Source organism: Tamandua tetradactyla, chromosome 6 (genome assembly GCF_023851605.1).
Source record: "Tamandua tetradactyla isolate mTamTet1 chromosome 6, mTamTet1.pri, whole genome shotgun sequence".
In the NCBI taxonomy this organism is placed as follows: domain Eukaryota; kingdom Metazoa; phylum Chordata; class Mammalia; order Pilosa; family Myrmecophagidae; genus Tamandua; species Tamandua tetradactyla.
The window spans coordinates 138185700-138199807 of NC_135332.1; the positions used below are offsets into that span (position 1 = coordinate 138185700).

General features: G+C 41.5%; 1 protein-coding gene across 3 annotated transcripts in view; it reads left to right on the plus strand.

Moving 5' to 3' along the window:
* Positions 1-3242: 3242 nt before the first annotated feature.
* The window catches only part of ESRP1 (epithelial splicing regulatory protein 1), a 50399-nt gene continuing 39533 nt past the window's right edge, over positions 3243-14108 (plus strand). For 2 of the 3 annotated variants that reach the window (XM_077167225.1, XM_077167224.1), the window contains exons 1-4: positions 3385-3632; positions 4142-4270; positions 5490-5603; positions 8386-8500. In XM_077167225.1, the coding sequence (XP_077023340.1) occupies positions 3501-3632; positions 4142-4270; positions 5490-5603; positions 8386-8500 (490 nt within the window). In that variant the 5' untranslated portion in view covers positions 3385-3500. Of the gene's footprint in view, positions 3633-4141; positions 4271-5489; positions 5604-8385; positions 8501-14108 lie in introns of all 3 variants that reach the window. The other variant, XM_077167226.1, reaches the window with a different exon arrangement.

Here is a 14108-nt window from a genome sequence, read left to right on the forward strand (position 1 = left end):
AAAGTTCTTTGAAGTGTTTTTAAAAACTTTTATTTTTGAAATAATTTTGCAGTTATGCAAAGTTACAAAAATAGCATAAAGAAAAAAAAAAAACAGTATAAAGAAGTCTCTCACCCAGATTCCCCAATGTAACATTTTACCACATTTGCTTTATCACTTTCTCTGTATTTTGCCTAAAACTTGAGAGGGTAAGCTGCAGCCATAATACCCCTTCATCAATAAACACTGCAGCATCAAATTCCCATAAGCAGGAACTTCTAAGAAATCACAGTAAAATTACAAAAATTGGGAAATTAACACATACAATTATTTAACCTACAGACCTTATTCAAATTTTGCCAATTGCCCACTGCTTGTCATATATATTTATTTTCTGGTCCAGGATCTACGTTGCAGTTATTTGTCATACCTGTTAATCTCCTTTAATCTGGAACAGTTCTTCAGTTCTTCTGTCTTTTGTCTCAGATGGTATTTTTTCAAAGTCGATTCTTATTTGGGCAGTTTTAGGTGTGGTCTTGAGTGAAGACCATAGATAGAATGAAACTCCCTGCTAAGTGTTCCTACCACTTCATCATACCCATTCTTCTCACTATACTAGAATTAATAGATGGTGAGATAGTATTCAGAAATGATCCGATTACATCACAGATTTTTTTCTTAGCATTTCTGCATTTTACAGGTTGATTTTTTTTAACAAAAGTTTGCCCAAGAATTAACACCAACTCTTTTTAAACAACTGACCCAAATTACCTGCAGATTCCCATTCCCAGAATTTCACCTTTGCAGCTATGAACTATGCCCTCGACTCAGAAGACAAAGAGCTGGAAAGGTGGGTGGGTATTTCCCGTTAAAATCATTCAACAAATATTTGTTGAGTGCCTAGTATATTGCTAGATTCAGTTTCCAGCCCTGGAAGGACAGTAAGGAACCAAACAAAAAATCCCTATATTGTAAATCTAGTTGAACAAAACTAAAACTAAAATTAAAAAAAAAAAATCAGAAAGCGGGGATCTGGCTTCCTTAAACAGCAAGAGGGCAAGTCTCTATGAAAAGTGGGAGCTGAGATTCATGATTACAATCTGGATAATGCGGCGGAACCCCTGGCCAACGCATTAACAAAGTCCTCGGTTTATCAAACGCGCTGGACAAATGATTAATCTTAACACCTGGGTCGGGCTTCCTGAGTTGTTCTACCCACTTTCTCAGCAAAAGTCGCCGCAGACGTCAGGTTTCCTGGCCGCCGCCACACACACACACAGTCTCGCGCAGGAGCGGGGCTGTAGCTCCCAAGCTCTGGTCTGGCGGAGAGAACCGCGCACAGAGAAAGCCCTGGGGGTGGGGAGGAGGCTTCAGGGAACCGGCTCCTCCCGGAGGCCTCGCCCACTGCAATGCTATCTGGGTGGTTTTTCCAGGTCCCTCCCTGCCTCTTTCCGCGCCCAGTCCCTGCCCCCGCGGCGCCCGAGGGCCCGGGAGGGTGGCTCAAAGATGCTGAGGGTTGGGCAGGGCTAGGCTTCCGCAGCTAGTGAGCTGGAGGGACTGGAGGGACTGCGGGGAGTCCTTTCTGACTCTCAGATCCAGAGAGGGAAGCACGCGCTTCGGGGACACCAGCAGCAGACGAGGGTGCTACCGAGCGCCCTCACGGGCACTGGCAGCTGTTCAGCTCTGGGATCCCCGCCCCGGCGACTCCCGGTCCCCGCCCTCTCTCCGGGGACTCAAGCTCCTACCTGCGCCACCCGCCGCGCCCTTTCCTACCTGGAAACGCCGCTGCCCGCCCTTCGGGTTCCTCTCGCGTCTCAGGAGCCTCAACCCCCTCCCCACTTAGGCCCAGTCACCAGCTTCACCTGAAAAGCGTCCTGAAAGGTTACCCGATTTCTACCTAGGATGGATGCAGTGATAGGTGTGTGGATGCCCGATTGCACATCATAAATACGAAGGGCTGGGCACCTGGAGCGGAATTCATAATACCTCAGACGAAACTGTGTTCCCAAGAAGAGATCGATTGAAAATACCGAGTAAACTTCCCTTTATCGTCTTTTTCTTTAAAATGTCAACAGAACCCAGCACGAGGTAGTCACACTTGGCTTGATCTCTCTGGGGAAACGAAGCTGGGGTAGAACTGGGAGGTTGTTTGGGAACTTGGTCGGGGAACCGAGGAAAAAGCCTATTTTGGCCTAATTTAGGAAAACATTTATTAGGAACGCAGGGTAGACACATTTTATTTAGGGCCTGGGGCACACCAAAGGAAGTGGGCCCGTTCTGGAAGGCTCTCGAACTAGCAGTCACAACTAACCCAAACGGAGCAATTATCTGGGTAATTTAGAGAAAACGGAGTCCCTGAATTTCGTCACGGGGGTCGCCCTCCAGGTCTGGAGCGCCCGGAGTAGCTGCGTCTTTGGACGTGAGTTGGTGGCTGGGCGTCCAGTCTCCCGAGTCTGGCTCTGCCGCGCCCCCGAGGCTCTTCTCCGGAAAGTGAGAGACGCCCCGGGCTTAGGGGGACATAAGCCCCGGGGGTGGAGAGCGCACGGGGGTGGGGTGGGGCAGCTGCCAGCCAGTTTCGCCAGCTGTTAGCACTGGAAGGTGTGTTGGGCTTTGGAACGGCTTTTCCGATGCACTGCAATCGTCCCCGCCACCTCCCGGCTGCAGTTGGCCGGTCCCTCCCTTCTTCGCCAGCATGCCCTCCCGGGTCGCCGCGCCCAGGGCAGCTCCTCGCCCCAGGTCTCACCTCTGGCCTCCTTTCGCCTTCCGGCGCCTTGGCCTTTTCTCTTGACCCTTCAGCTCCGGCTTCGTTCCCTCTAGTCGGCCTTCCTCCGAGTAGCCTCCCCCGACCCACCTCTCCTTTGCTTCCAAAGGCCACCACCCTCCCCTCAGCGCCGTTTACCCCTCACCCCTTTCCCATCTGGCCTTCACAAACCTGTGGGTGGCTACCTCTAACTGCCCGCCCCTCCCGTCTCCCCCTCCTCCCCTCCCCTCTCCATTCATCCAGCCATTGTCTCCCGCCCCCTCTCCCCACCCCCACCCCCACCCCCACCGCGGGCGGCCTCCTCCCCCACCGCTGCCACGTCCTTGGTTTGAAGGAGCCAATAGGCCAGGGCCGCCAGGTGTCTGTCTCTTACCTGCACCACGTGGGGGAGGGGGAGGGGAGGAAGCGGGCAGGTAGAGCCACATCCCAAAACAGAAAAGCTTTCAGCCATTGCGCGCGCCTCTTGGAGGTGCAGCTCTTCTCCCAGCTTTTTGCATAGACGCACTGGCAACAGAATACAAAAAGGGCAGGCCTCCTGCGCCCGTCTTCCCACCCCCCTTCCTGCCCTGGGTGTGGAGCTCGGGCCAGGTGTGGGCTTGGGTGGTTGGTTACCGCCTTTTGCTCCGGCGGCGGCGAGGAGGGGGGGTGGGCGTTCTTTCTTTTTCTCTCAGAAGAGGCTCTAGCACAGGTTTTCCCGTTCTCACTTCCATCTCACCTCACCGCCTCCCGACCCCCCTTCTCCCCCTCCCCACCTATCGTCATGACGGCTTCTCCGGATTACTTGGTGGTGCTTTTTGGGATCACTGCTGGGGCCACTGGGGCCAAGCTGGGCTCGGATGAGAAGGAGCTGATCTTGCTGTTATGGAAAGTGGTGGATCTGGCTAACAAGAAGGTATTTCTGTACGTTTTTATCCAAAAGCAAGAAATGAGACAAGTTTTTGTAGAAGTTTTTTGGGGGGGTTGGGGGGCGGGAGTCGGTAAACAAGTGCTGTTTGCTCACTTGTGAGGCTGGACCCGAGGCCTAGGGAATCCAGAGTAAAACCAAACTTGTTGGCCAACCGCCTAAGAGCGGTTTCAAGTCCTCGGAAATCTGGCTCAGGTGCGGAGGCCCGCGCGCCGGGGGCAGGTTCTCTGCGGGTTGGAGGACCGGATCCCTGGGGTCTCCGTGCCCACTCCCAGGGCCTTTCCTACTTGATCCGGGTGGGGGTGGTGCGGAGGGGAGGGGGCAGGGACGCGCCGACTGTTCGGCCACCGGGCGGCTGGCGACAAGCGAGCTTTGAGTCTGAGGTCCGACGTCCTGGCGGCGCGGGCCGCCTCAGCAGGGAAGCGAGGGAGGAGGGTGAAGAAAGCGGCTTCCGAACTGAGGGAGGGGAAAACTGACCCCTGTTTCTCTCCCCGGAGGTGGGACAGTTGCACGAAGTACTAGTTAGACCGGATCAGTTGGAACTGACCGAGGATTGTAAAGAAGAAACCAAGATCGACGCCGAAAGCTTGTCCTCGGCGCCGCAGCTGGACCAAGCCCTTCGACAGGTGACAGCCTAGGGCCGCACAGTCCACCCCCACATCAGCCAGGTCCCGGGCGACCCCCCCGACTCGTCCGGTCCACGCGCGTACCCTGGGGCCAGGACGGGGTGGGGTGGGTGCGACACCCGGTGGCGTGGATGGGAGCGGGTCATCGAGGGCCGCCAAGTCTAAGCCCGGAGACCGGAGTGAGCGGTTTGGGCGGGGGTCGCTGCTCCTCTTCGCCTCCCGCCGCCAGGAACTTGCGAGGAAACTCGTTAGTTTTCGAGGCGCTTCCTGAGTCATTGTTGGGACCAAAGAGTCAGCAAAGTTTTACCAAGAGGCTACTGTAACGAGAGCGACAAACGGCCTTTGAATCCTAAGGCCCTCGTCCCTTGCCTATCCCCTGCCCGGATTTGGGTCTGCGGCTCAGCCTTGGGGCAGGGGGCGCTGTGGTGTAGACGTGCGGGCCGGCCCGGCTGCCCCAGCTTGGTCGCAACCTGGAGGAGTCTGCTTGCGCTCTGGATTTCAGGCTTCTCCACTCCCAAAGCCTCGCTTCCATTCCTCCTCACTACCCTTAGCTGCCTTGATTCTAGCACGGGGTAGGATTTGCAGGTCCGAACTTGTAGGTCTGCTCGTTGGGTCACTAGGGGAATACCCTTTTTGGAGCTGAGGTGACCTAAAAACTGGCTGTTTCAAGGATAGGGCGGGGCTCTAGACACCTGTGCACCGATAAGTGCTCGGCTCTGTTGCGGCCCCTATCCTACCTGGGGTGTATTTTAGGAAAGGGGTTACCATATTTTCTAGAGGTCTGTCTGTATACGCATCACCCACATTTGTTTATCAGGACTGACATCTTTCTTAAACCTGGTACATTCAAACATAAAGTAACACCAGGGAATGATGTAATCTGAAGGCAATCTGATGATGAAACGAGATCTCTGGCTTAAAGTTCTTGAATCGATTTACCGGAAAAATAGAAGGGTAAAACAGTCCGGGAGGATGCATTTACTAGCTTCTCCTACGTGAAAACTTCGGATTGTTTAGAAACAATCCGACCTACCTACCTGCCTAAAGGAAGCATTGCCGCGTTTGTAGGAATGGAGTCTTTTTTTCTAATATTGCCCCCAGCACCGGTGATCTCCATTCGCCCCTATAGTTAGCACGGGTATCACCAAATGGAGCCACTTTGTAGAGTTCGTAAATCCATGCATTAATTGCATCCGTTGTATATGTGTTTGTTTTCCAGTTTAACCAGTCAGTAAGCAACGAACTGAATATTGGGGTAGGAACTTCCTTCTGTCTTTGTACTGATGGGCAGCTTCATGTCAGGCAAATCCTGCACCCTGAGGCTTCCAAGAAGGTAAGAGAGCTGACTTCTAGAAAAAAAATGGACCGTTGGATGATTGGAGGTATTGTTTGTTTGGTTTGTTTGGTTTTGTGTATCTAGGTTTCTTTATTTTAAAAGATGTATGGCATTTTCATAGAGTGCCTGGAGTCGCAGTGATTTTAGATATCCTTTGGTGTCTTTAGTAAAATGTTTCTTCCCCCCTCTTTTTTTAAATCAAGTTTTTGAGATGCTTGACACTCCTTTTCCAAAGCTAATATGGTGTCTGATTTTTTTACATTTAAAAGAACTATCAGGAAGGAAACGACTATTTTAATACTTTGTAATATCCAGTGTTCCTGTTGAAAATGCTTTATCCCAGAAAAGAAGGCGAAAAAAGATACATTTAAACCTTTTAAGTTGCAATTCCAGTCATTCATTAAAAAAGCTTTGTATTGCTTGAATTAAGACTTAAGTGTAACTAGTGAAATGTTAATTATGGCATACTGCTGTTTGTCTGACTTTAAATGTCCAAACATTTACTCTTGTATCAAAATAATAAAGTCAGCCTCCTTTTTTACCTTTGCTACTTTTTCTGATATGGAAAGATTAAGGATTGAGAAAATAATTGTATTGTAGGTTAGAATGTGATTTGTCTCCCTGGGAAGAATAACCCTGGGCTGTGGGGAAATGAAGAGACTAGACAGCTGTCAGACCCAGTGTAGCCAATCATTGTTAATACAGTGCTCTTATCAACTTAAATTAGTTTAAGCTGTAACTTTTTATTGTGGCAGGCAGGTACTGAGCTTGAAAAGATGGATGTCACCTATTTTTATGTAACTCAGGCAAGTCTTGCAATAAAAGGCTTAGACTGAGAAACAATTGATGGTAGAGACCTGTGAACAACAGTCACTGCACATTTTCTCTTTTTACTCCCTCAAGTAGGGAAAAGTGGGGATATGGGTTAAATGTATATGAGGGAGTATCTCAAATTTCTATGTCTTGAGATTTGAGAAAAGTCTCTCCTTTTATAGGAGATCTTGTAATTAGAGAGAGGGTTTTTTTTAATTGCTAGACCAATTTCTATACCTTATTCTATAAATGTATACACCTACTTAAAATATCTACTTTGTTCTTCCTCAGAACGTGTTATTGCCTGAATGTTTCTATTCCTTTTTTGATTCTTGAAAAGAATTCAAGAAGTGTTGCCTGGGTTTACCTGATATTGACTATATATTTATTTATTTTTTGCCTCAAACTCATTGAGGAGGACAAGAATCCATCCTTTCCTTATTGGGCTGGAAGAAAATGGCTGTTACTTTTGATGGACTGCTTTGGATGTGGGAAAACCTCTGGAGAAAAATTAAGACAGTTTCCTGAGCCACTTCTATATGATTTTGATTTAATCCTGGAAACTAAAACAATTCAATATAATGAAAGTAATTCTGTCCATTAAAGAAAAATAGGGAAAATGGTAAACATAAAATAATAATCCTGCCACTCCAAAAACAATAAATGAAACTTTTTTCCTCTGTGAGAACAGTTTTGGATATATTTTTCCAGATTTTTATAGAAAAGTGTGGTTTTTACAAAGTTCATAATGCTCAAACCTTTGTAGCCTACTTTAACATTAACATTTATAAGCACTAAGTAAAATATCAGTGCTTTAAATGAAGAAAGCTATTTAAACCAGTCTTTTGTTGTAGGACATCTGAGTTACTGTGTCACACAAGCCATTTTTAATGAGTATTTTTGTATATAATATATTTGAGGATCAGTGATTCTTTTGGTAATTACCGCTTTTGAAGGTTGTAGATCATGATGCAGTACTAATTTCCAGTACAGCAAGAAGAAGTAACGTGTAAATAAAATCTAGTAGAGGGTATTGGGTAGAAGGACATTATAAGTATTATGGGTTACAAACATTAAAACATCTTTATTTCTTGAATTTTCTTATATACAAATGGCAAAAATTCCCAGTAAGTGAAAACAAACTATTTTGAAGCTTTAAGAAAATTCAGTTTAAAAATGACCTTAGTCTTTCAATGATTTTTTCCCTAGAAAAACAATAAGTCAATAGTATAATATTTATTATTAGCCCAGATAGTGGAGCTTGGTTTAATAACTAGACTAGTGGTCTAATAGCTAAAGCAGGTTAACCATTTCTACTTTGCCCTTAGGATTTGTGATACATACATATACATATATATATAGAGAGAGACAGTCTAATTGGGGTTCTCAGGTTCAGCAAAAATAGTGATCAAGAAAACCTAATGTGGGACTACAGTTTGTCATCAAAAAATAACCCTTTTTGGGTAATCAGGAATTTATTGTTTTGACCTAATTTTATTATCAAGAATATCCACTGTCTTAATAGAAGTATTAATTACAACTTATCCTATGTCTGGGTATACATTGTAAGCTTTCATACAGATTACACATCTGTACGAGAACTGAAAAGCTCATCTTGCTACTTGAAAATACAGATGGTCTAAAATAATAATAGCTAGGAAAAGAATGTATTATTAACACCCAGAGAATACAAAGCATAACAACTCAAATGTTTTACAATTTCACACACGTTTTTCATAGAATGTGTAATGGAGTATACAAACATTGTAATCTATTGCCTTAAAATTTTTTTTTTTTTTGATGCTTGTAAACAGAATCTAATACTTAAACAGGGATGAGTTTACTTAAACAGGGATGAGCTTTTTAAAATAAAGACAGTCATATTCAGTTCTTAGGGAATTCAATTATTAGGGAATCATTGAACCAAATTCTCCTAGATAACCGTAACTGCCTTGTCCTTCCTCAGAATGTGTTATTGCCTGAATGCTTCTATTCCTTTTTTGATCTTCGAAAAGAATTCAAGAAATGTTGTCCTGGTTCACCTGATATTGACAAACTGGATGTTGCTGCAATGACAGAGTGTATCCTTTTAATGATAATCCAAAACCATTCAAAAACTGCTCCAGAAAAAATGGCATTTCAAGAAAGTAAAACACTTTAAACTTAAAGGGCAAATGAAATCGGCCTATCCAAAATTTGTACTAGGTGGAACTAATAGTACAATTTTAGGCATATTTCAAAATAGATTCAATTTAGTGTTTTGAACAGTGATGGTTGGATGGATTTAAAGATTCATTTGGTGACGTGAATATATCTAAAATAACATTCCATTTCAGATTAGCATTTTTGGAGCAATGAGAACAATTTGAATATTTTCTTTGGTGCAGATCTCAAGACCACTTCAGGTTTATTCTGGATTCTTGGGAATAGATAAGATTTTTTTTTTTAAGTATTGGGTATATGCCTTTATAAAATTCTGTTCACTGATACGCTTTTAACCAATCCTTCATCTCTCAAATACATACAAGATCATTGTTATTATAGTAAGCCATCTTTGGAGATTATAAAATGGGATTGAGCTTCTACCACTCCCCCTGATCCTTTCATCACTAACATAGTATATTTGATGCATTATATGTTGTAAAATTAAATTTTATAATCACAAATCTTGTGATTTTAGATACCTATCATCTTTCATCCAGAAAGTTTTAAAAGTGCTAACTAATAAGCAGTCGTGCTAATATATCAGATGTGAAATTGAGTAATAGAAGGGTTAGGCAACTTGCCCAAAGCCACCATGGGACACCATGGGAATCATCTTAAAGATAAAATATAAGATACTTTCAGGAACTGTGTGTTACGGATGTTTGTTCTTAAAGTTTCTAATTCCTTTTCAGAAATCAAAAGCCAATTTTGTCTTATTTTCCAGTTTTTTCCCCCCTGATTATACAAGGTACTTTAAAAAAATTGTTTACTTATTTTTTCCTAACCATTTTTAAGCAGGTCAAACATTTTGATTTGTTTACCTTCTGGAAGCAGTTTGCTGGAATTTTGATTTAGCATCACCAGTTGTGTTGGGAGGAGGGTGGAATAAATTCATTTTGAGGAAATTCTTGTAAGAATTTTTCATTGAAAGGTTGGGACAGCTGAAAAAAATCCTTACTGTTTGTTTTGTTGGTTTGAATACTAAACTATTTGATGCAATAGGACAAAATAAGAGAACAACAATAACAAAAAAATCTAGAAAACAGTATTTAGGACAGGTAAAACCTAATAAGTTATCTTCATTTAGAAAGGCTTTATCCCTGACTAGTCACTTTTCTTCTTTTAGCAAAGAAAACCTTTACCTAGTGATTATAAATCAGGATACTAGTGAAACTCTCCAAACTATGAGAAGGAGATTCTTATATGTTTTTTGGTTTTCTTAATGTGTTGACAATTTAGGAAAAATTATTAAAAGCTTATCCATTTTCCTTTCTCCCTTGTATCTTCAGAGTGTCACATATATAAAATTTGAGGCTATAGATAAACATTTTCAGTATGGTTAGCTGTACTTCATGCTTATTCTGTGCTGTATTATCTACACCCACCCCATGACATTTTAAAATGTTGCATCATCTGATCTTAAGGTGAATGGGTAAAATGTTACATCAATTATTTTTTGTTTTTCTTTTAAATCCTACTCTATAACCATCTGTCAGTGATTCTTTTTCAAGGGCCATGGAAATGAAAATCAGAAATATTTAACCATGCTAAAATATGTGAATTGTGAATAATGCAAATTGGGTTCAATTTTTTTTTAAGTTTAAAGGATGTACCCGAAATTTGATGAAGGGTCTTATAGTCATTTAGTAATACATTCATGGAACAATTTAGGGAATTTTTTATTTATCAAAAAATAGCTTGATTATAGTCTAGTCTTTTGGACTTCGACAGGGAAGAGCCTTAGATTTACAGCTTTGTTGCTAATCGAAATATGAAAGTGGATTTTAATGTTAAATTTTTTTTTCCAAGGTCTGTTACTGTTTTATTACTGCTTTATTAAGATATAATTCACATACCAGACAATTCACCCACTTAAAGTATACAATTCAACGTATTTTAGTACATTCAGAGAGTTGTGCAAACATCACCGCAATCAATTTTAGAATATTTTCATCACCCATAAAAGAAGCCCTGTACCCATCAGCAGTCACTCCTCGTCTCCTTCTAGCTGTTCAAGTCTAGGCAACCACTAACCTGCTTTGGTCTCTAGAGGTTTGCTTGTTCTGGCATTTCATATAAATGGTATATATAATGTGTGGTCTTTCATGAGACACTTTTTCGTTTACCGGAATGTTTTCAAAGTTCATCCATCTTGAAGCATGTACCAGTGCCTTATTTCATTTGGTCTAATAAGAGTCCATTGTATGGATATAACACATTTTGTTTATAGACATTTGGATCATTTCCACAATTTTGGCTATTATAAATAATGTTGCTGTGAAAAATCTTTTAGGGTTTTTGTGTACACATAAGTTTTCATTTTTCTTGGGTATATTCCTAAGTGTGAAATTGCTGGGTCATACAATATAATGTTAAGTGTTTCAATTAATGTTATGCTTGCATGTTTGCTTTCCCACTTAGCAAGTAAGAAATGCTCTTAAGCTTTCCTAGCAGTGGCTTTTGTTTTACATAGCCGCTGTGATGAATTATTTTATGATTCCATTATTTCCTTGACTAGGCCACCTAACCAATTCTTCCTGTCACAAACCAGCATATCAAATTAGAATATCAATGTGTCCTTATCTATGCAAATTATTTCTATAATGTTTGAATTGAAGAGTTGTTCTGTTCTTTCAGACCACTAAATATTTACCTTTCTAGTATTGAAATGACACTGTGGAATTTGGAAATATAAGGATGGTCATTAAATGGAGGATCAAATGCTCCTGAGGATTATTACCTGCTCCATCAGGTAAACCCATGGGGGGAGTGAGGGAAAGAGCCTCCTGCCAACGCTTAGAAAGAAACAAGTGAGAGAATGTCCAGTTTGATTTGCTTGTTTAGTTTTTCTTGCTGTGAAATAAATGAGATTCTGTGAACTCACATATATACTGATTTTGTTTGGAAATTCAGTAACTTCACATTATTACAAGATATTAGGATTATTCTTTATTAATTTTACATCCAAGGAAATTTTTTTCCATATCCTTTATTAGAGCAGTTAGGTTTATTAAAAAAATCATACAGAAAGTGCAGAGTTCCTATATATTACCCCCATACAATTTTCCCTATTAATATTTTGCATTAGTGTGGTGCCTATGTTGCAATTGATGATACAATATTATTATAATTATTTTCTTAGCTATAGCCAAGTAAATTTGTATGACTCACTACAATTTTTTTAATTTAGCATATTAATATATTAATAGAGAAACAAATCGCATAATCATCTCAATAGAAGCATCACTGCAATTCTGTTTTTTTTTTCCTTGGTAAGGGAAAGATTTTTTTATTTTTAATATGTAGAACTTGAATAGTGTACAGTATTTCAAGGCAGTTAACAGAGAAAATTCAAACATTGTCATTTTGTAATGGAAGGGACTAAAGCTGAGTTGTAGAGTCATAGAACCTGGGTTTACACGTACCTGCCACTTGGTAGCTTTGCTTTCCTGGGAAAGTCAGTTGGCTTCTCCAAACCTTACTTTTATCTCAGGTATTCCCAAGTGAATGCTTTGTAAACCACCAGGTGTTATGTAAATGAAAAGTATGATAAAAGAAAGAGTTTAGGAATTTCTTGAATGCAGTTCTGGTTCTTATTTTAGCACTAATCTTCCTCTTTTGTTTTTGAATTGGTTTTAAAACCACTTCTGGTAGTAAAGTTGAGCCTCTCTGAGTTACTATTGTTGAGTTTTTGTCTGCATTTGAATTATACAGTCCCAGTAGGAGAGAAGACCTCATTTAGCAGGTGAACCTTGGTGGCTTTTTACTTAATCTGGTGAGGTGGTGAGGGAGGGAGGGTGATGATGGGGGTGGTGGAGTGTCTGATTTTTTTTTTTTTAATTGAAATCATCTTGGATCTCTTGTAGAAATTAATACCAATTGTCTCCTGCTGAAAGAACATTTTGATTATGGAGGCTGTTTGTATTAGTGATTTATACATTTTTTTCAAAAAGCATTAAACAATGCCGTGTCTCTTCCCCCTCAATATTGGGTAGAATATTCCCCCCTGGTTTCTTAACTTTTTGCTAGCTTTGTTTTTCAGGGACTGATTTATTCTCATTCTCATTCTCTACTATTGTGTTTATATCACCTTGCCAAGACTTTATTATAAATAGAATATGGCCTTGTAAGGAGAGCAAGGGAAAGACGAGGGAATCTAATCAATCAAGTGCTTGTTATTTATGCCATCAGTGGCCTCACAATAGCCGGTGGGGTAAGTATCCATCCCGATTTTATAGCTGGAGAAATGGATTCTTAGAGTTTTGTTCTGTCTCATCACTTGTTAGTTAAATGCTCCAGCTTTTGCGCCTGAGAATATCAAATACAAAAGTCCTTCGTAATCTAGAACATTTTCTAGAATGTATGAGCATCATTTGATGGGGTTGACTATTCAAGTAAGTTATCTTCCTTTTAAACTTAAATTATCCTATTCTTCCTTAGTATATGACAACTAAACCTTTCAGCAGTAAAAGAAGGTCAACCTGATGTGGTAGAATTTCTTTCCAGTTGTACGGTGTTGCATCTATATGTGCTTTGATGCGACTCACAAATGTCATTTCACTAGGGCAGACTTCTGTTAACAAAATCACTCCTGCTTGCTTGTCAAGGGTTAGTAGATTTGTGTGTATGCATATTTTGCCACTCTTGAGCAGTCGTAAAGGATGTGTTTGTGTGTGTGCTACTACCTGTTTTTCCCATTTATTAAAAATGGTGATAATAGCTTTAATAGCATAGTGCTTTAGAAAATGAGATCTGGAGTCAGATATACTGGTCTCAGAGACAATTTACTCTGCTGCTCAGCCTCAATTTTCCCTAAATTAAAAAGGGTATGACTATTGTAAGGAATATTGAGGTAGTGTGTACAGCCTCTCCGCCGGTGTCTGCCCTGTGGCACACTCTTCCAGTATTGATTTGCCATCTCTTACCTCATAGGGTTATTGGGTGTCTCAAATGAGAAAAAGCAGCTGCCAAAGGACTCCGAAAAGGACTTCTGTGTTGATTTAAGAGAACCTTATTTAAACTCTTTTATTCTTAAAATTTTTTCAACCTCGTGGGACTGGATATAGACCTTTTAAAGTATCAGCTACCTGTTTGTACGGGTCAACTTCAAAGTTAATTTGGCTTCTCTATTTATGAAATTGTGTGGTGTGAATGTGGTTCATTCTATGTGTGCTTATGAAGCCTGCTCATAAGCCATTATCGTTATCCTGCTTCAAAGGTAGAGGCCAGCACTAAAACTTCCTTGCTACCTCTCTGTATATGAAAAGGATTTTAGATTTCACCAAGTGTACAGTTAAGCTATGATAGTAGTTTAACTTGTTGGCTGGGGTGGGGAAGGAGTTGTCTTTGGCATCTCGTCAGCATGATGAGAACCAAATCAGCAAATGCTCTGGCTTGTGGTCCAAACAAAAATTAAATGATGAGAAATACTGTGTATTCTTTGCCAGTATTCAGTAAAAGTGAAAGCCATTACAGTAATTTTGT